This window comes from Microcaecilia unicolor, chromosome 13 (genome assembly GCF_901765095.1).
Source record: "Microcaecilia unicolor chromosome 13, aMicUni1.1, whole genome shotgun sequence".
Classification (NCBI taxonomy): domain Eukaryota; kingdom Metazoa; phylum Chordata; class Amphibia; order Gymnophiona; family Siphonopidae; genus Microcaecilia; species Microcaecilia unicolor.
Window position 1 is genome coordinate 37,219,276 of NC_044043.1, and position 20,627 is coordinate 37,239,902.

The window sequence follows — 20,627 nt, forward strand, 5'->3', positions numbered from 1 at the left end:
ATTGTACAGCGCTGCGTAACCCTAGTAGCGCTTTAGAAATGTTAAGTAGTAGTAGTAGTAGTAAGTGCTGTTATCAGCGCTCATCAGCATGTTAAAGTTACACGCATTGTTACAGAATCCCCTTGGATTTTGGCCTGGATCTCTAGGCGCGCTGTATAGAATCTGGGGGGATAATCCACTTGATGTGATCATTCACATATACAAACAAGAGATTTAAACAGGGGTAATTTTAGAAAGGATTTTCTGTGTGTATACCCTGTATTAAGCGCATAAAAGACCCCTTATCAATTACCCCACAGGTTACATGAATAAAAGTAGGTGCGGTGACAAGAAGGAACATACTTTTACCCAACCCACATACAGACATTGGTGTTCATCGATGCTAAGTTGATGCTCTGCTCTAACTCCGCCCCCGGGCTGTCCCTAAGGTAGCCAGTAACAGAATGGTTGTCAGCAGACATATTGAGCAGCATTAACCGTGCAAGTGCATATCAGCTGCCAGCTCACTCAGCAGGGTTTAACAATGCAGGAGCCTTTCCTGCCCCATTAAACCCTTTCGTATATAGAGCCCCCCTTCCCTTTATACCTCCCACATATACAAATATACCCCCTACTCCCAGAGAGAGATCCCCTCCCTCCTGATGACACCAGCTACTTACAAATACATAGCCGTATGTCCAAAACTACATAGCTCACATCCTCTCAGAAACCCCAGAGAGGCAATTTTATAAGGGGTCCTTAATTAAACCTCCCTTTAAGGTGCCTATGTTAAGCCTATTTTATAAAGATAACTAGGTGCCTACTTGGTTTTATAAAATATTGTGGAAATGGAAGGTGTGAATGTTTACATCATCCCTGGTGTGTGTGTGTGGGGGGGGGGGGATCATATCAGTAGAATGGATCACAGAAGCAGGGCGACTCCTCCAGTCTCTAGACTTCCTCTGTGCCCTATGCCCATTGGTTCACAGGCCCTGCCCCTTCCCACCTACGTGGTCTTCCTTTTAGTCTTGAAATCCATGCTCAGTACTGGGGTCTGAGTGCACACTGACACACAAGGTCCACCCCTGCCGCTGCATTAATGTTTTAAAAAGTTGGGTGGGGGGGGGAGAGTGGATTAGAGGCCGACCAAAACCAGGCTGAAATTCACCACTCAGTTTCATCTGATACCAAAGTCAAAACTGGCCCATCCCCAAACAGTACCTAGTCCCTCCCCTCAAGACCAGACAGAGCCTCTTCCCCCCATGACCAGACAAATCCTCCCTCCCTTCCTCCCCCACATCAACCAGAGAGAGCACCCCTCTACCTTAAACAACACCTGGTGGTTCAGTGGCCTAGCTGGGACAGGAGCAATTACCAGTCACTCCTGCCCCTGCAATCAAAATGGCTGCTGAGACCCTAAGAAGCTATCTCACAAGACAGCTGCTGACGATCTTGGCAAACTTTTTGACAGCGGAAACGGCAAGGACAGGAGTGACTGAGGATTGCTCCTGTCCTGTTTAGGCCACTAGACCACCAGAGCTTCTAAGGGTGGCGAGAGGGTGATGCTTTTGGTCGGGGGGGGGGGGGGGGGGCGGCAGAGAGTGGTTGTCGCCTTTGGTTAGGGGAAGGGGAGGTGAAGGGTCTCAGTTTCAGCTGAAAATGCAGCAGCATATTCAGCCGAGAACAAAAAATGTCTGAATCTGAATTTCGGGCTGGATTCAGTGACAAAGCTGAAACCAAAATTTGGTTGGCCTCTATAATGAATAGGAGAGGGGAGAAGTAAAGTTGCATTTTTTCCATCACCATATGAATTTTTAGGTGTCCACACAGGGTCATATTGGAAAGAGGTTTGGGAAGCATAGTTATAGCCACACAAAGAGAGCACACATGCCTTTCTTGAATTTTGGGTGGTTAGCCACTAGAAGGTGCTGTAAAGAGGCATTGGAAGCTGGAGAGGTGATGTTATCACCCTTGGACAAAATTTGCCTGGGTACTGTAATCTCAAGGGAGCCTAGTCTGGGTGGGTCAGGCTAGGAAGTGAAAGAAGAGCAAGCTGATAAACAATAACAAAGGGTAGGGCCTGGGACCAAAGGCAGGAAGGGAAATTCCATTTAGGAAACGTTGTAAGCTAGCTGTCAGTGGGCTTTAGCAGTTTTTGTACTACACTGAAGGGTTTCTCACTATGTGGACTCATACTCACTTATATTTAACCCCTCATTTACATTTACTTATTTACTGCCTTTCTGAAGAAATTCACCTAAGGCAGTGAACAGCAATGAACACTCGGACTACCTTGATAGCTTAGGCTACAGAACTGTGTTTTGATCTCTAAAAAATATAATTTTTAGTGAAGTAAGGAACCTAAGAATAGCCAAACTGGGTCAGACCAATGGTCCATCTAGCCCAGTATCCAGTTTCCAACAGTGGCCAAGCCAGGTCACAAATACCTGGCAGAAACCCAAATAGTGGAAACATTCCATGCTACCAATCCCAGGGCAAGCTGTGGCTTCCCCATGTCTATCTCAACAGCAGTCTAAGGACTTTTCCTCCAGGAACTTGTCCAAACCTTTTTTTAAAACCAGATACACTAACCACGGTTACTACGTCCTCCAGCAAAGAATTCCAGAGCTTAACTATTCATTGAGTGAAAAAATATTTCCTCCTATTTGTTTTAAAAGCATTTCCATGTAACTTCCCAAGTGTCACCTAGTCTTTGTACTTTTGGAACGAGAAAAAGAAATTGCCTGTATTTAATGCCGTGACTCTGGTAAGGGGAGAGAAATCACCAATTCAAGGCATATATTCTAGTACTATCCACTAAGCTCAGCAAGCACAGTGTTTGGAAGGAGGAGCTTGCAGGCTTTGTTTAAATGCTGCACTGTGACAAGTTAGAATTATTACTAGAATGGTAAGAAGGATAGGAGCGTTCAACCTAGGATGCATAGACTTCTCCTATTCAGTGCCAGTTCTACACATACTGGAATACGGCAGAAAATTCATTTCCGGACAGTCTTGGGGCCCAAGACAACTGCCCTGGCTGCACCCCCTAATGCCTAGCTAAAGAGAGCTGCACCGTTAATTCAATGGTAGAATCCATACTGTGCAGCTGGAAAGGTTTTACGTTTATATTCCGAGGTCCCTAGTTGGAAACCAGACTGCATGGTGCCATGGTATGCTGCAGAAAGTTTCAGACCTTCACATATACCCTACCTGTTTTATCATGCACTATTGAGAAGAGAACCCGCTTCGAGGCATGCACATTCTGGATGAGTGGGCTGCCAGGCGCTGTCAATTTCTGACCTGGTAGAGAAGTAAAAAGATATATCTATGGTCACCTTGAGAAAATAATAACAAGAACCCAGATCAACAGACTCATATCAAACAGTAGAAAAACAAGACTGTCCAGTCTCCAGCTTTCCTTCTTCCGGGTAGTTTGCATGCAATTATAAAGCAAAGATGGAGGGTGAGGGATGGTTACAGGATTCATTTTGAGATTTCTTTGCGATTTTTAAGTTAATTAAATTTCGATACATACAGTAAACTTACAGCCAAACAAAGCAGCAAGAAGAGAGTTACCCTCCATGGTCACACTTTCATTTTATTTACTTATTTTTCATATTTGTGTCTTGCTTTACACCAGAACGCACTAGGCAAGTTACATTAGAAAAACCTATAACCACTTACATTAAGGTGCTTATTTTAAAAGGAGAACCAACATTTAAAAAAAAGGGGGAACGCCCAAAGAAGTTCCAACAGAGGGATGCTTATTAAAATCAAATCAACTCAAGACAAATATATAAAAAGACTCGCTGCAGTTCTGTATTTCGGCGCTATGAACCTGCCTCAGGAGTCTAAGCTGCAGGAAAAAGGACCCTGCGCTACCAGCAGGGGCCATTTTTCCCACGCGCCAGGTCCCTTTTTACTGCAATGGGTAAAAATCCTCCAGACAAACATGACCATGCAGTAAGAGATCTCTTACCGAATGGCCATGCGGCGGGGAGCCCTTACCGCCACCCACTGAGGTGGCAATAAGGGCTCTTGTGGTAACCCGGAAGTAACAGCACAGTAAGCAGCGATGTCCAATTACCGCCGCACAAGCCATTTCTGGGATTTTTCTTTTCCCCCCGGAAATGGTGCGCACTCAGAGTGGAACTACTGCCGGCGGCCTCATTGGGCAGGCAGTAGTCCCAATTTAGAGTTCGGTAATCGGGACTACTACCTGCGTTGTGGTGAGAGTCCTAGTGAGACAGCTAAACAACACTGGAGCTTCAAATCTCGCTCAACGAGCTTTTGCATCAGTGGGCAATCAAATCTCTGGCCTTCTACAAATATTGTCTCTAAAGACAGGGGAACAAGGGGGGGGCTGCTTGATGGCACACTTGATTTCTCGCTCGACTGGACCTCACAGTGTTTACACGGTTCGCACGGTGGAGAGGAGATTACTTCACACTGAGAATGATAATGCAGACTGTTTTCATACCCACTTGCAGAGCCTCTCTGACAAACCGCAGGATGAGGACCTCCTAGGGGAACAATACTTGGAGGGCCTGACACTACCATGTATATCACCGGCTGATAGGGCGACCCTTGAGTCTCTTGTCTCCTGGGAGGAGGTATTCTGGGCCCTAAGACAATATCTGCAGCTTAAAGCTCCGGGATCGGATGGCTTCCGCATAGAATTTTACAGGCTTCTGGAAGATAAGGTGATTCCACCGCTAACTGATATGTTTAATGCTCTTCTCACTTCGGATCTGCTATCGGGGGATTTGAATATGGCTCATTTTGTAGACCTTTTAAAACCGGGCAAGGACCCATCGTCCCTGGATTCCTACCGGCCAATATCCTTATCGAACGTGGAAACTAAGATCCTGGCTAAGGTCCTAGCCAACAGAATGGCACGCCTTCTGCCTGCTCTCCTGCATGAAGCTCAGGTGGGGTTTGTTAAGGAGCACTCGGTGGCTAAAAATGTTCATACAATCCTTGCTTCACTAGCACACCGGGATCTTTACCTTCTCTGTTGGTAAGCTTCGATGCAGAGAACGCATTTGACCGGGTAATTTGGGACTTTATGTTCTCGGTTTTACAACAATATGGCTTTGGGGACAACTTTATCCAATTTATACGAGTTTTATATGCTAACCCTAGGGTGAAGGTGGTGGTCAATGGATTTACATTGCCAGGGCTGCCCACTCTCTCCGTTATTATTTATCCTCATACTAGATCCCTTGATTAGAGATATTTATGCTAATCCAGATATTAAGGGGTGGTCCTGGGGGCCCACTGTTTCAAATTGTCTCCATTTGCACATGATCTCTTGGTGTACTCAGTGGACCCCTTTGATTCTTTAGCGGCTTTATTGGAGAGCTTTTCAGAATACGGAGATTTTGCAGGCTTTAAGCTGAACCTCCAGAAGACGGTTGCGCTGCCATCTGATGAGGTGGTGTGGCGACTTTGGGGGCACACTTTCCCTCTCTGATGAGCATGATTTGTTACCTGGGTTTGCAGTTGGGTATGGCCTCAAAGGGGCATCTACTCTGTCAATGTTTCCCAATTTTTGGACAAGACCAGACGTCAGTTGGAAGCCTGGCATACCTTACCTTTGTAGTTGATGGGAAACACAATCATCCTAATCAAATTTATCCTTCCCAAGTGGCTCTATCTACTTCAAACTCTTACTCTACGGTTACTGAAGAAGGATCTCGTTCGCCTCAATAGATTTGTTTGCTAAATTCTGCTGGGCGGGAAAGAAAGCTAAGATCAAACTCCCTTGGCTGATGGGTAATTGGGCTATAGGTCTGGGTTTACCTAACATAAGACTATATAATATTGAATGCCTCTTATGGCACTTATTTGATTGTATCACTGGGGTTCAGAATTACACTCCTATTTCTTACGAAAGAGCTCTATTCTCTTCTTACCACTTCCGATCCTTACTACAAGCTTCCTATTGAACGATTCCAAGTCCTTGGGGTTTATGTGTGCTCCTCCGTCCTTTACATGAGGCATGAACCTTTCTGGTTTGCTTGCTGGGAGGTGACCCACACAGTACCGATCAATTGCCTCTTCAGGGTAACCTTGATTTCGTGCCCAGCAGAGAAAATAGTGCATTTGTTAGATGAGAGGCTAGGGGATTGCTTTTCTTGGAATATTTGATTACTCTAGAGGGCACACTAAGGCCTTTAGATGATCTCATCCCCATGAATACCAGGGAGAAGGGAGACTTTCGCGTATTGTCAGCTGAGACATTACTATAGTAGTTTATCAAGGTCGGCACAGGGGGCAAAGATAGGGGAGAAATTATGTTATTTTTAGTCCCTTGGCAGAAGAGAGACTATCTATTGTGGGCCTCCACAAGGCACTTAGTGATCAGGTGAGGGAGAAGTATGGCTGAATACGAGATAGATGGGAGCGGGACCTGGTTACCCCTTTGCGGAACTGGAAGATACTTGTAGTTTTACGGAAAACGACACAGATAGTGAAAACGTCTACATTACAAGAAACACACTTTAGATTCATACATAGGGCATATATTTCCCAACTGCAACTATTTCATGCAGGGCTTTCACCCAGTGCACAATGCCGTAAATGTGTTGCAGAGGAAAATTAATTCTACCATTCGGCCTGGAGCTGCGGGAAGATCCAGCTTTTCTGGAGTGAACTCCATCAGTATCTGGGGCACACCCTTCACATGACACTCTCTTTATTTCCTCAGACTTATTTGCTGGGAATCGTGAATATTGAGACTCTGGGAGGAGAAGGGAAAATTATTTTGTTTCAAAAATTGAGGTTGGTGACCATTAAATGTATTATGCAGACCTGGGTATCTGCAGAAGCTCCATCGTTCTGGAGTTGGCAGAATCAGGTGCACGCCTTGGCAGTGTGGGAAGCTCAGGATGCTTCTTCCTCCAATAAATGTACACAGAAATGTTTGCTCATTTGGAAGCATTTTATTCACACACTGACACCTCTAGGCCATAGCTCTTTGTTAAATACATTACATTTATAAAGAAGTGGCGGAGCAGCATATGAGGTGAGGGTGGAATAAAGGGGACATGGGGGACAGCGGGTGGGAGGGGGTTCAGTCGGGATTTATATGTGAGCTTGGTTGGTTCCAGGAGATCAGAAGGTACATGGTCTCCTGGTTATTTTTCCTTGGGGAACAAGATATGGTTTCCTCTAGGTTTCGTAATGCCTTGGGGGTAGGGACTGGGTGTCTTTCACTGTTAGTAAGGAAATGATGCCGGGAAAGTATTATCCTCTTTGTATAAATGTTGCCATGTTCGTGTTTGGTATTGATATTACTCTACACGTTTGTAATATATTTTTGCATTGGTTCTTTTACTTTGTCATCAATAAAAAACTGTTACAACTAAAAACATAAATACATATTTATATGAACAAGTACAAAAATAAGGATCCAAAATATAAATATGTAGTAATGCTAAGACAGTGTTAAAAGTTAATGTGATTGGCACATATAAAATAATACACTCATCTAAGAATTATACAACGTATAAAAGTAGGAACCAAAAAAATCAATTTAATTATAGAAAATAAATGAATAACGCAAATTAACTTTAAAACATAAATGACATAAAATAATTAAGAAAAAGTCATACTTAAAATAGTGTCAAAAACTGAAGCACTGTCAAAAAATTAAAATGTGACTAGCACATAGAGAACAGCATACCAATCTGAGTTGATATCAAAGAAATGTCCAGCATATTAACACAAAGAGACAGATAAATCACCATCTATTACAAAAAATAAAATTATGACCTAAAGGATGAGAACATGACTTCAAAACATAAACAATACATATGAAAGTTGGTTTTAAACATATCACCAGTATAATAAACCATAAATTTACAAATGCAAACAGAAAACATGGAAATGTGACAACAGGCTCCCCTATGGAGAATGACGAATTAATCCATGCAACTATCAAAAAAGGGGGGGGGAGAAGAGAGTCACTAAACAATAGTGATAAATAAAACGAAATGCTAAAAGCAAAATGTAATCCGTGATGTGGCGAATAAACAACACGTGGAAGTATTGGAAAAGTCAGTGAAAAAAAAAAAGGGGTATACAGTGTGAAGCAAGCAGCTGTGACAAAAAAAGTGCATACTGAAAAGCTAAATACAAGTTCTCCGTGAATATATGACGGTAGCAGTGAGGATGGAAACTTGTAACTGAAGGCTGTGCAAAAGTTCTCCGTAAGAGTAATATAAAATCTTACCAAAAGATGAATATAAATAGAAAATTGCCAGACGCAGTCAATATTAAGCAATAAGAAAAAAAGAACCCGCACCCCGCAATTAGTATTTCCAAAGGCTAAAAACATCTCCATGCTATCCAAAGAAAATCTCAAAAATAAAGGTAATATTGAAACTGCAAAAGACTTACCAACAAATGACTAGAAAACAGAAAGATGGCAAATGCCATCAAACTTCCATTCTGTGAAAAGAATAAACCGCACATTGCGGTCTACAGGACCAAACTGAACAGCGCCTGACATTCACAATAAGAACAAATGTGAAGGAAATCAAGTTGCTGAACTAAGCCTTGTTTCGAATATCCTAATGTTGTACCAAGCCTCATTTTGAGAAATCTACATAGCTTGGAGAACGGTGTTGTTTGCAGAACCAGAGAGGAGGACCAATCTTCGCTAAAAAAAAAATATACCGCCAAAAGAATGAAGTGTCATGTCCAAAAACAATAAATAAATAATTAATATGAGACATACTGAATGAAACGATGAAAGGCTAGAACATATGAGGTAAAGTGCAACAAAACTGAAAAAATAACTAAAAAAAAGTGTCAAAAATGAGTAAACACAGTAAAAGATGATATAGAAAAGTTATAAAACAAACTAACCTTCAAAGGTTAAATAAATGAATGTAAAAAAGAAAACTGAATAAAGGGCATGGTTATGAAAAAGCTAATATTGTATATTATAAAAAAGACCGTGTCTAATCCATGTGGAGCGATAGAGTCAGGGCTTTTTTTGAGGGGGTACTTGGGGGTACTGAGTACCGGCACCTTTTCCATTGCCTGCTAAAATTGACCCATAGACCCCAGGTTTTAATGAAGGAGCTCAGGCTCTACGCACCAATTCTGCCTTGTCATAGGTTCTGTGATTGGTTGCAGGGGGCCTGGCTATTGTGGGGTGGGTCCCTCAGAGATCACCCCACCCTTGAAGGGTGGCCTAGCATTTGAGTACTGGCACCTTTTTTTCTAGAAAAAACACACTGGATAGAGTTCAATATAAATATTCATTTCTGTTCCTAAGGGGCCCTTTTCCAAACCAGTGGTAGGGCTACTGCATGCCAAATCAACACTACTGCCCGGTTAGCGCTCCCACCCAGCGGTAATGTCGAAGCTGTCAAGCGGTTTCCCGGGACAGAAAATCTGGGGGTAATCAGCAGCATAGCCACATTGGCGCATGTTGCACGAGTACCACGCATTTAGTGTGTTAGTCCTTAACCGCTAGGTCAATGGGTGGCAGCAAGGACTCAGGCAGTAAATAGCCGCATGCTACTTTTAATTCTAACGCACGACCAATTATTGCCCCCATTGAAAAAAGCCTTTTTCCCCCATTTGTATACATTGTTTGTCCATAAAGGAATTTACTCATTCAACAATGAAGTATACTTTCAAGCTTAAACATTCCTCGGACTAACAGCTCCAATGCGATATATATTATAATATGCCCATGCTCCTTTATTTAAGTGGGTAAGACTAAGCGATTGATAAAAACAAGATTTATAGAACATCAAAGTTGTCAGTTGCAATGTAGAATCAGCCCCACCAGCTGAGCATTGGAATAAGCTGAACCATTCTATTAGTGATTTATGTTTCAACTTCTTTTATTGATGATAATATACAATATCCAATTCCCAAACCAGTAACAATGCAAGAATACATGTGTACAATAAACAGCACTGGTTTCTCTAGTCAATGCACCAAAACCATCATCAAGATTTTCAACAAGAGTGTTCTAACACCCCCCCCCCCCCCCCCCACACACACACTAGCTCTTCCAAACATAACCTACATAAAACGTGGGGAGGAGGCTATCCATGCTGCAGAACTCTAAGAGACCATGGTTGTTCAATAATGGGCTGCCGCCTCTACTGTACCGTCTTATTAGCAATCGCAGTCCCCCCACTCCGTGTTCCTGCACTCTATCGGAGAATGACTAGTTGTGATTTAAATTTTTTTCTTGTCAAGGTCTTTCAACCTAGATGGAGAAGTGGCAACTTAGATCAGGCTTTACTCAGGGATCCTTTTACTAAGCCGTGGTAAAAAAATGGCCCAGAGTGTGCAAAACAACACGTACCCACACTACCGCAAGCACTTCTGATTTCACACCGTGGTTCTCCCATTCTAGGCTCACTATTGCTTATCCAGGATACAATCATACCCTTGGTCTCCACTCTGAAAATATTAGGCTTTGTCCTAGATTACCAATTCAGCTTTCAGACCCAAATATCATCTACAGTACAGTGCGTTTTTTTTAAATAGATTGCGACAAATTAGATCTGTGAGATACCTATTCCATCCTGCGACACTAGAAACCCTTGTTCATGCCTTAGTAATTAGTAACCTTGATTATTTTAACGCCCTATATCGAGGCTTTAGGGTCACAGATATTCGTCACCTTAATTCAAAATGTAGCTATCAAGCTTATTAAGAGGTCCTTTTACAATGGGGCGGTAGGGCTACCACATGAATAGTGCACGCCAAATCATCCCCACTGCCTGGGTATCACGGGAGCCCAGCGGTAGTTCTGAAGTTGGCATGCGCAGTTTCCCCATGGTAGAAAATAATTTTCTATTTTCTACCACAGAGGGCATTCCCAGTGGTAATCGGCAGCGCTGCCCGATTCCTGTGGGGTTAGCGCGTGAGCCCTTACCACTTTCTAAATAGGTGGCAGTAAGGGTTCAGGTAATAAATAGCTGCGTACTAATTTTCGCATACGGCCATTTACTGCCCCATTTTTAAAAAAGCCTTTTTCCCTGCTATGGTAAAAAGTGTCCTAGAGTGTGCCAATTTCACACGCCAAAACTAGCGCAGGCCACTTTTTACTGCAGCTTAATAAAAGGGCCCCTAAGCACGCAAAGAAATATGACCACGTGACCCTGCTTCTGCGTGTGATGCACTGGCTGCTGCTGCTCATGTATCAAATATCTTACAAAATTTTGCTCTTGGTTCATAAAATCTTGCATACTGATCTCCCTCAGCTGTTGCAATCCTATTCCCCTCAGCAGGCTCTTCAAGAACTTACTCTTCATGCCAACCTTTAGAGAGCTAAAACTTCAGTATATAAGGAAAAATAGTTTTTAGTGTATTTATTTATTTAACACATTTATACCCCACATTTTCCCACTAGCTGTAGGCTCAATGTGGCTACAGTAGTGCAGGCTACAGTTAGTAAAATACAATTAAACAATGTGATAATAAGATAGTAATCGTATACGCAACGTATACAACAGAAGTAATAAAAGATAATTAAAGATAATAGTAGTTGGCCCCAGTCTTTGAAATGCCCTCCCCTGATCCCTAAGATTGCAGGAATATTTTCCCACACGTAAAACTGACCTGAAGATCTATCTGTTAAGGGAAGCCTTCCTTTGAGTCTTTTCCGTACCGTAGGGGGTGGTGTCGTGGGTATAGCAGGCGGCCCTGCAGCTGTTATATCATTACTCTTCTCTTTCTTCTTTTCTATCCAAATGGAATTCTACTTCACACTTCTACGGACTGTCTCTACATAATTATATGTGTAAACCGCTCAGGAAGACTTGATGGGTGGTACATCAAGTAATAAAGAAACTTGAAACTACAGGAGGTAGAGGTTACCCCCGTTTTTTAAGTTCTTAGGTGCATTTCACTACTGTTCAGAGACTATTGCTTTCACCATGTCTTGTTTGTCTGTCTGTACACATGAATTAGAGGACATCCAGGGAATAAAGGAGGGAAGAAATGGCAATGTAGAATCAAACGGATATGCTTAGCAGCAGCAAAAACAATTATAGCAGCAAAATGGAAACAGAAAAAGGGTCCCACGGGGCAAGATTGGAAGGAAAAATTAAGACTAATGATGGGCTTGGAAAAATTGACAGATAGGCGTCGGGGAAAATATAATTCACAAGCAGAAGAACGGATACAGTTGGGAAAGATATTGGGGGGAGATGAAGGGGAATAGATATAACCGCTTAAAGGGGGGGGGGGTAGGGAAAGAGGGAAGGAATGCGGAAGGTGAAAAAGTGAAAGGGGAGGGGGGGGGGGAAATGGAAACAAAAATAGATGTTGGCATAACATGTATGTTGATGTTTTTGAAAATGTTCAGGAGACTAAGAGGCATATTTTCAAAGCACTTTGGGAGGTTAAGTTCCATAGGTTTCTATGGAACTTTGGGAGGCTAAGTGCTTTGAAAATATGCCTCTAAGTCTCCCAATGATTGTTATTTTGACTTTTCAATAAAAATTTTGAAAATTAAAAAAAAGAATTAGAGGACATCCAACGTATGGACATGCCTGAAATTTTAAGTCAGTGTGTCACTAGGGTTCCTGTACATCTCTGAAATTTGGGCCAGATCTTTTTATAAAAGATGTGTGGCTGCCCCAAGAGAGCAAGAAAACTCTGAAGTACCCCTACAGGACCACAGCTGGGGACTCATATGACACCCCAGAAAAGGCATGAGACCTGTGTTTCTCTACTCCTTTCCCACAGCACTCGCCCTCCCTGATTGACAGGACAGATTCCATCACCTGCCCCCATGCTGACATATCTGTACCTACCTATATAGATACATATATGAAGATCTGCTTTTATTCACATTAATAATGGTCCAGTTTGGGGATAGTTTCAGGGAATATAAATATTGAAACGAGAGACTGGTATAAATGAAAGTCAGTAGTTTCTAGTATTCATACCAGATGGGTGTTAGGATCCCATTTAAATGGCGTTGGGTATTTTTGAGAAGAGAGTCAGCAGGCTGATCAGACTCAGAATCACTGTGTCTTAAGAACAGCCTGTCAAGCAGGGGCGTAGCCAGACCTCGGCAGGAGGGGGGGGGAGCGCACATTTTAGCCCGCCTCTCCCAGACGCCAACCCCCACCACCACCGACCCTCCCCCGCCAACCTGCCACTTTCGACCCCCGCCGCCGCCTGGTACCTTTGCTTGCAGGGGTCCCCAACCCCTGCCAGCCCAACATGCAGGACATGCATGCAGGACTTTAGTCAGGACTCACACCTCAGATCAGGGAACGTGCTGGAGACCGGCGCTGAAGAAGACTAAGGCTGGCGGGAGTTGGGAACCCCAGCCAGCAAAGGTACCTGGCGGCGGCGGGGGGAGGGGGGGTCGAAAGTAGAGGGGGTCCAGGGCTAAATCTGTGGAGGTCCATGCCCCCGTGGTCCCACCTAGCTATGCCCCTGCTGTCAAGCATCTACCAAGAGCTCAAGTGTCACTGTCATGCAATTCCTAATCTAGCTAGCACAGAAAAAAAATTACAGTTCAGGTTTCAAGATCAGATCAACCTTGAGATCTGCTCCCGATAGGATGTGAACTCTCTGCAGTGGAAAGCTAAAAACATCACTCATTTGATTAATATCCTGCAAGTTTTTACTTTACCGAATACTGAGTCACATGATTTCCTTCAAAAGGAATCAGTTAACTGAAACTGGCTCACTAGGTCAGTTCTTGAACATGGTATGGGCTGAAATGGAAACTCGACTGGGACCTGGGAAGCTGGTTTAACCTCTTCAATGCCAGTACAAAATACTCTGCAACATCCTTTCTAAGTGGACAAAGAACATGGTGAACGGACTTGTAAAGGAAGCGTACAACACAAGAAGAGAGTAGACATGATGGGGACACAAGCGAGAGTGCATTCAGAATCTCATACACACAGCGGAAACAGAGTGTAAAGACTGGGTGTCCATTACGAAGAACGGGCTGGAGAGCAGACTCCCACACCAAATACACAGACATCACATATAAAATCTGTTCAGTATGGAAAGTAGATGTTATTTTATTACCAAAACAATCTGTGAAATCTAGTAAGGCAGGGGCCTTCTGTTCTCCCACCGGCCTGGAGATGAGCATCTCACTAGCAGCGTTGACTCCATGGATATTGCTAGGCACCTCTTGCTTTAGGTCTGGAGGGATCTGAGGGGGCAACGAGATGCTGTAGACAAAGTTCGTCATAGCAGCCGTGGATGAAGAGTCTTGATTGACAGGTTTATGGACAGAGGGATTTGAGTCACGATGGCCTTTTGGGGTTAGGGGGGCACATGTCACATCCACCCCAGAATTTGGTTCTCTGCTAGATTCTTCTACTGGCCTGCATGAAGAGAAAACAATGAGTAACATCTAAATTGGTCTTTAAGTAAAGAGTAGGATAAGTTTGCACACTACTGCAAAGAAAGGGCATATACTACCATGACTAATACTTATCACATCTGTAGGTCTACTAGATATACCCAACACTGTACTCATAACTGAACTATGTACAGTAACCAGTTACCTACTCATTTCTTTGCAAGAAAAGGCCTCATGTTTTAGAAAGACAAAATCAGAATAGCCTGATACTTAGAGAAAAGCAGACAAATTTTGGAAGGCAGTTACTCTCTTCCACTATAAAATGTCTAGTGACCACCAGCACAGGCTTCCCAAACCTCTCCCATGGACCACACAGCCAGTCAGCTAAGTTTTCAGAATATCCATAATGAATATTCATTTGTATGCATTTCAGATCCAGTATCAGGCAATTTTCAGAACTCTACCCCTTCTCCTCATCATTAAAGCAGATTAACAGTATGTGTGCTGTTCACCTGACTCATCTTTTTACCTGTGGGAAGAAAAAGGGGCAGGACAAGGTTGGGGGAAGGCCTGTTCATATGTTCGTTTTCAAAAGGATATTCCATGTAGGAGTTTCCCTTTCGAAAATTAGTTTCCACACTCCTGGGTACCATGTACTTGTGAGCCTACAAGTTCTATGCAGAGTTTTAAATTGCTCCTATATGAAAACTTATCTCAAGTATAAACTTATCCAGCACTGGACCTAAAATCACCTTTACTACTTATTCCCTTGTCTTTCATTTTTAGATTGAGTTTATGCAGAAGCACCATTCATGCAGAAAACATCTCCCAGTACTGGAAAAGAATGTGGACTCCCCATTCATGATGTAGCTATGGGTGGGCCTGGATGGGCAGAGGCCCACCCAGTCTTGGCTCAAGCCCATCCTGTCTGACCCATCAAAAAAGTTCAGTTGCACCCATCTCGCTCTTCTCTCTCAACTACCAGATCTGGCTTTTTAAAAAAAATATCTTTATTAAGTCAAAGGTAGTTACAACACATCACAACCAATCCAACAATATCCGTTAAAAACAAAACAAAACAAAACAAAAAACCCCAACCTTGATATGAAGGGTACAACAAAGATATGAACATTAAAGTGCAAATATGATGCACCTTCTCTGATCGATTTCTTATATTCTCCCCATCCGTAACAGAGAATATACCAGATCTGGCATTTGCCTTCCCGCATCTACCTCAGCATCATCACAGGCAGCAGCAGCAGCGATGCACATCTGCTTCCTGCATCGGCCCAACGGTCTTCCCTCTGCCGTGTCCTGCCCTCGCTGACATCACTTCCTGTTTCCTCTCTGGTAGGTCATAGCAGAAGAAAGCCTGCGAGACCAGCGCAGCCAGCAAATGCGCATCAGTACTACTGCTGGCGAAGATGCTGAGGTAGACCCGGGGTGGGGGGGGAATGCCAGATCTGGGGGCGGGAGAGACATGCAAAACAAAGGGGAGGAGTTATGGAAGACCTACTCATTTTAACTGTGGGACCACCCAAAATGACAGGTCTGGCTATGCCACTTCCCCCCTCCCCAACCCAAATGTGGCACTTCTAAGTGTGAATACCAAGCAGCTTTCTACCTCCCTGATTTAAAAATCTTATGGTGGTGGTGGGATGGAGGAGAAGGAGTCAAATGTTCACATCTACCCAGATAACTACCTTGATAATGCAGTACATCTTTTTTCTCCATCCTAAATTATCTGGATTGTTATCCAGACATCACTGCTGAATACGGAATTCTCTGAGTAATTCCAGGCTCCAATCACAGGCTACCCAGATAGTGCTGGGGCAGAGATTTTTGGTGGCATTATCTGAATAATTCCAAGCAAAATCCGGGTATAGCTCTGGTCAGTAGCACTAATCTAGGCAGCAGTAAAATATTTCCAAATTTAGCCACATTTAACTTTAAAAGGAGAAATTAGGTCTTGAAACATAATTTTCTTCCCACTATTCCAGAACCTGTGGGATAGTTGTGTCCATCAACCAGCAGGTGGACATGGAGAATTGAAAACTGAGCTGAGACATATCTCTCTTGGCATCCAGTCCAGATTCTCAGTATTTACATAGACAAGCAATAAAGAGAAATTCAGTATAAAACACAACAACCTTAAACAACTCACTAACCTAACACTAACCATACGAGTAAACATGAGCAGACCTCACTCATCTCTGGACAACTTGTAGAGAACAAGAGATATACATGAACAACCATGCAAGGTGACAGTCATTATATTGGCCCATTACTTTGCACCAACTAAACATCTCAGAAACCTCGAGTGGGCCCCTGGAATAGAGGGATAGACTAATGGAAAGAAAATTATCAGGTAAGACCTAATTTCTTCTTCCATTACATAGCTTCCGAGTATTCCAGAACCTGTGGGATGTTTAAAAGCAATCTACAGAATGGGTAGGATCCTGGCGCCACCACCCTGAGGACCAAAGCCCCAAATCTGGTTTCCAGGCACACTGCTTGGCAAAGGTATGCAGAGTCAACCACATCGCTGCCTTGCAAATATCTGCCGGACACAGTAAGGCAGTCCCCACCCAGGATGTTGCTATGAACCCGCAAGGCGCGAGAAGTCTGCTTCCCTGCAGTCAGATAAGCTGATGCGATAATCTCCTTCAGCCATCTTGCAATTGTGGGCTTTGAAGCCATGAGGCTGAGCCTCTGCTTACCAAAAAATTCCCAATATCTAATGAGGACTTTACGCACATCGAGAAGATTCAAGGAAGAATACTAAGCATCTTCGTCCTTTTTGCGAAAGGATGGAAGCGCCACAGACTGGTTGAGATGAAATGCTGATACCACTTTCAGAAGAATGGAAGGAACCGTGCACAGGGAGACCCCCCACCTACAAAAAGCGGAGAAAGGGATCGCAACAAGAGCCTGAAGCTCTGAATCCCTTTGCGCCTACACAAGAACCACCAAGAATGCTGTCTTTAGCATAAGATCTTTCAAGGAGGCCTTCCAGAGTGGCTCAAAAGGAGGCTTCTGAAGAGTCCAAAGGACTAAATTAAGGTCCCACTCTGGACGCAGCGTATGAAAGGGAGGCCACAAGTGGCCCAGTCCCCACAAGAATCAAATGATGTCTGGGTTAGCCACAAGAAACGTCTTCTGTTGTTGGCCCCTGAAACAGGCCAAAGCCGCAACCTGAATTTTTAGAGAACCCAATGCCAATCCTTTCTGAAGGCCTGCCTGGAGAAACACTACGATGTGAGTGATCTGAGCAGGGAAGGAAGAAAGTCCGTGCTCAGAACACCAGTCCTTGAATGTTCTGCACACCCTCACATACGCCATGGATGTAGAGCATTTCCAAGCCTGAAGCAAAGTAGCAATGACTGAATCAGAATAACCTTTTTGTCTCAATTGAGCCCTTTCAATGGCCAAGCCATAAGATCAAAGGGGAATGGATCCCCCATGAGCACCAGACCTTGCTTCAGTAGGCCATGTACCTGCAGAAGATGGAGGATCCCTGTCCAGCAGTTGAATCAGGTCAGCATACCACAGCCTCCGCAGCCAATCTGGGACTACAAGAATTATTTATTTGTTGCATTTGCACCCCACATTTTCCCACCTATTTGCAGGCTCAATGCGGCTTACACAGTACCGTAAAGGCATTTGTCAAATCCGGTAGAGAGAACAGATACAAGGTTATGTTGTGTTCGAATAAGGTAGATGTATTCCAAGCTCCATTAGGGTCAAAAGGAGGGAGGTTGTATGTTGTTCAGTATGATCTTTGGTTTAGTCGTGTGGCCGGATGTGGGGATTTACGTTGGATCTGTAGTGTAAGCCGTTTTGAAGAGGTTGGTTTTTAGTGATCTTCTGAAGTTTAGGAGGTCGTGGATTCTTTTCACAGCTTTTGGGAGTGTGTTCCATAATTATTCGGCCCTGGTGTAATGCGATCCTTTTCAACATGAGGCATACCATTGGCCAAGAACTTTAGACATACAGTACATGTGTCTCTGGCCAGGGCTGCAGTAGGCAGCCTGGTTCTTTCCAACAACTGAAGAACTTGGGTTCCTTTTTGTTGCCATTTTGACATCCATTTTTATTGCCACCAAGTCCAGAAGCGGAGTACCCTATCGGTCCACTATCAGCTGAAAACCCTAGCTGGATAGTTCTCATTCTCTCAGATCCAAGGAGTGCCTGCTGAGAAAGTCCACCTCCACATTTAAGGACCCAGTGATGCGAGCTGCCAACAAGCAGAGAAGATTTTTCTCCACCCAGCTCATGAAAGAGGCTGCCTCCACCGCTATTGGAAGGGTGCGGGTCCCAACTTTCTTTTTTGATATAAGCCACCGCTGTTGCACTGTTGGAGAAAACTCAGTCCAGGGCCCCCGCCAGTGAAAGAGTGAAGTCGCATAAGGCATTCTGCACTGCTCTGAACTCCAAGTGATTTATCGACCACTGAGAATCTTGTTCCGTCCAGGTGCCCTGTGGCAGATGGAACTTGTAATGAGATTCCCAGTCTAACCTGCTGACATTATCGGAAAGGGAGCTCCGATGGTCAAATTCCTGGGCAACAACGACCACCGGCTTCATGAACTGCAACGCTCCTGGTCCCACAGTGGGAGTCGCCATTCACCCCGCCTGGCACAAGTGCAGCACAATGCAGTCCCAAGCGGTGAGTCAGGAATTCTCCCCTGCACTATGTAGAATTTGCAGCATTACAAGTGGTTCCGAGTCAAACTTTAGTCAGACCTACCACTGCCAGCTGCTCCCCCCAAGATCACAGTCTCCACAAGTCTTATCACAAATGAGAAAGAATCAAGACTGATACTCTGTCCCAAGCTCTACAGTAAACCTCTTTCCTTCTCCTTTCCTTTCTATTTTTCTTAAGGCTGTTGTGCTGGAAAAGGAGAGCGCCACAGGAAACAGGTGAGAAGTGAAGGGAGGGAAAAAGAAAATTAGTGGGGCACCAGACAGGGATCTGAACACCTACAGATATGACTCTGTAGACTCAAGCCACCTGCAAACCTCAACTGGGTTCCAGCTGACCAACTGGACCAGGAGCAAATCACTCAGAACTAGAGGCTGAAAAGTGTGTCCATCCCTCTAATGCAGATAAAAAATACTGAGGAGCTGGACTGGATGCCAGGAGAGATACGTCTCAGTTCAGTTTTCAGTTCTCTATCTCCACCTGCTGGTTAATGAACAAAACTATCCCACAGGTTCTGGAACAGTGGGAAGCTACGTATTGGAAATGAACCTGTACTTTAAATCCAGTACTTAACAGGTTAGTGGCCATATTCATTCTGCTAAACAGTCAAGTAAGCTGATAAAGTTAGAACAGCAAAAAGGCTGCCCTAACTATATCTGCCAAGCTAACCACACACTGGTCTGAATATTGACCAGTAGGTGGTTAGGTTTCAAATTTGAAGTTTCTTATAGACTTTGTACCCCAACCCATAAGGAGCCTTCAGGGCAGCTTACAATCTAAGATAGGTAAAATAAAAGATATAAGTGGAAAACAGACAGAGCAATACTGGAGCAGGAAAGGGGGAGGAGCTACAATACTGATTGGATAGCGGGTGAGGAAAAAACAAATGGATTACTCCAGGGTAGTTCAGGACCCTTGTGTCAGCTATGCCTAAGGGGAAAGGGTTAAATTACCTGTTAAACCTAACCAAAGGTATCACAAAATTTAAAAAAAAGTCTTAAACTGGACAAGAGAAGTCTGCAAACGAAGAGAGGTGGGGAGTGTGTTCCAGAACTGGGGTCCTTGGATGGAGAAGATATGATGTCTAATATGTTCATGAACTGTATCTCAACAGCTGGGGGTCACAAGCTGATTTTGGTGAACAGATCTAAGAGTTCTAGTGGGACAGTAATGGGATAAGGTGGCCACTGTGCCTGGATATTCAATATCAATGCTCGGACACGGCCCAACATTGGCTTTTCCAGGCTCAGTTCAGCCTGTGGTGGTGAGCAGCTTAAAAACCTCTGACTGCTGTAGGCAGTATCACCCACTATGTTACTATATCTAAAGAGGTTGAAAAGGTGCTCTCTCTCGGGTTATAAAACATGGTCACTTCACACAACCTGACATCTATAACCACAGCACATGGGGAACCCTTGTCTTTCAGCAGTGATTGTGGAGACAGATTCTTGCTCACTCTCATCCATCTGTGAGAAGTGTCAGCCTGCGCTTTGTCTACATTTCAAGGTTCAGCAGATCTGGCAGGGCTTAGAGCGCTGCACAGTACTTAATGCACATCTGCACATCTTGAACGCAGGCAGAGATACACTACGTGATCATTAAAGAGAGGACACAGAT

The 20,627-nt window shown here is 43.9% G+C and overlaps 1 protein-coding gene across 7 annotated transcripts in view; it reads right to left on the reverse strand.

The window, feature by feature from the left end:
• GTF2IRD1 (GTF2I repeat domain containing 1) overlaps positions 1-20,627 on the reverse strand; it is a 219,690-nt gene that overhangs the window by 99,782 nt on the left and 99,281 nt on the right. For all 7 annotated transcript variants that reach the window (XM_030185787.1, XM_030185783.1, XM_030185785.1 and 4 more), the window contains exons 6-7: positions 14,023-14,327; positions 3,190-3,279 (exon numbers count right to left, since the gene is read on the reverse strand). In XM_030185787.1, the coding sequence (XP_030041647.1) occupies positions 3,190-3,279; positions 14,023-14,327 (395 nt within the window). The remainder of the gene's footprint in view (positions 1-3,189; positions 3,280-14,022; positions 14,328-20,627) is intronic.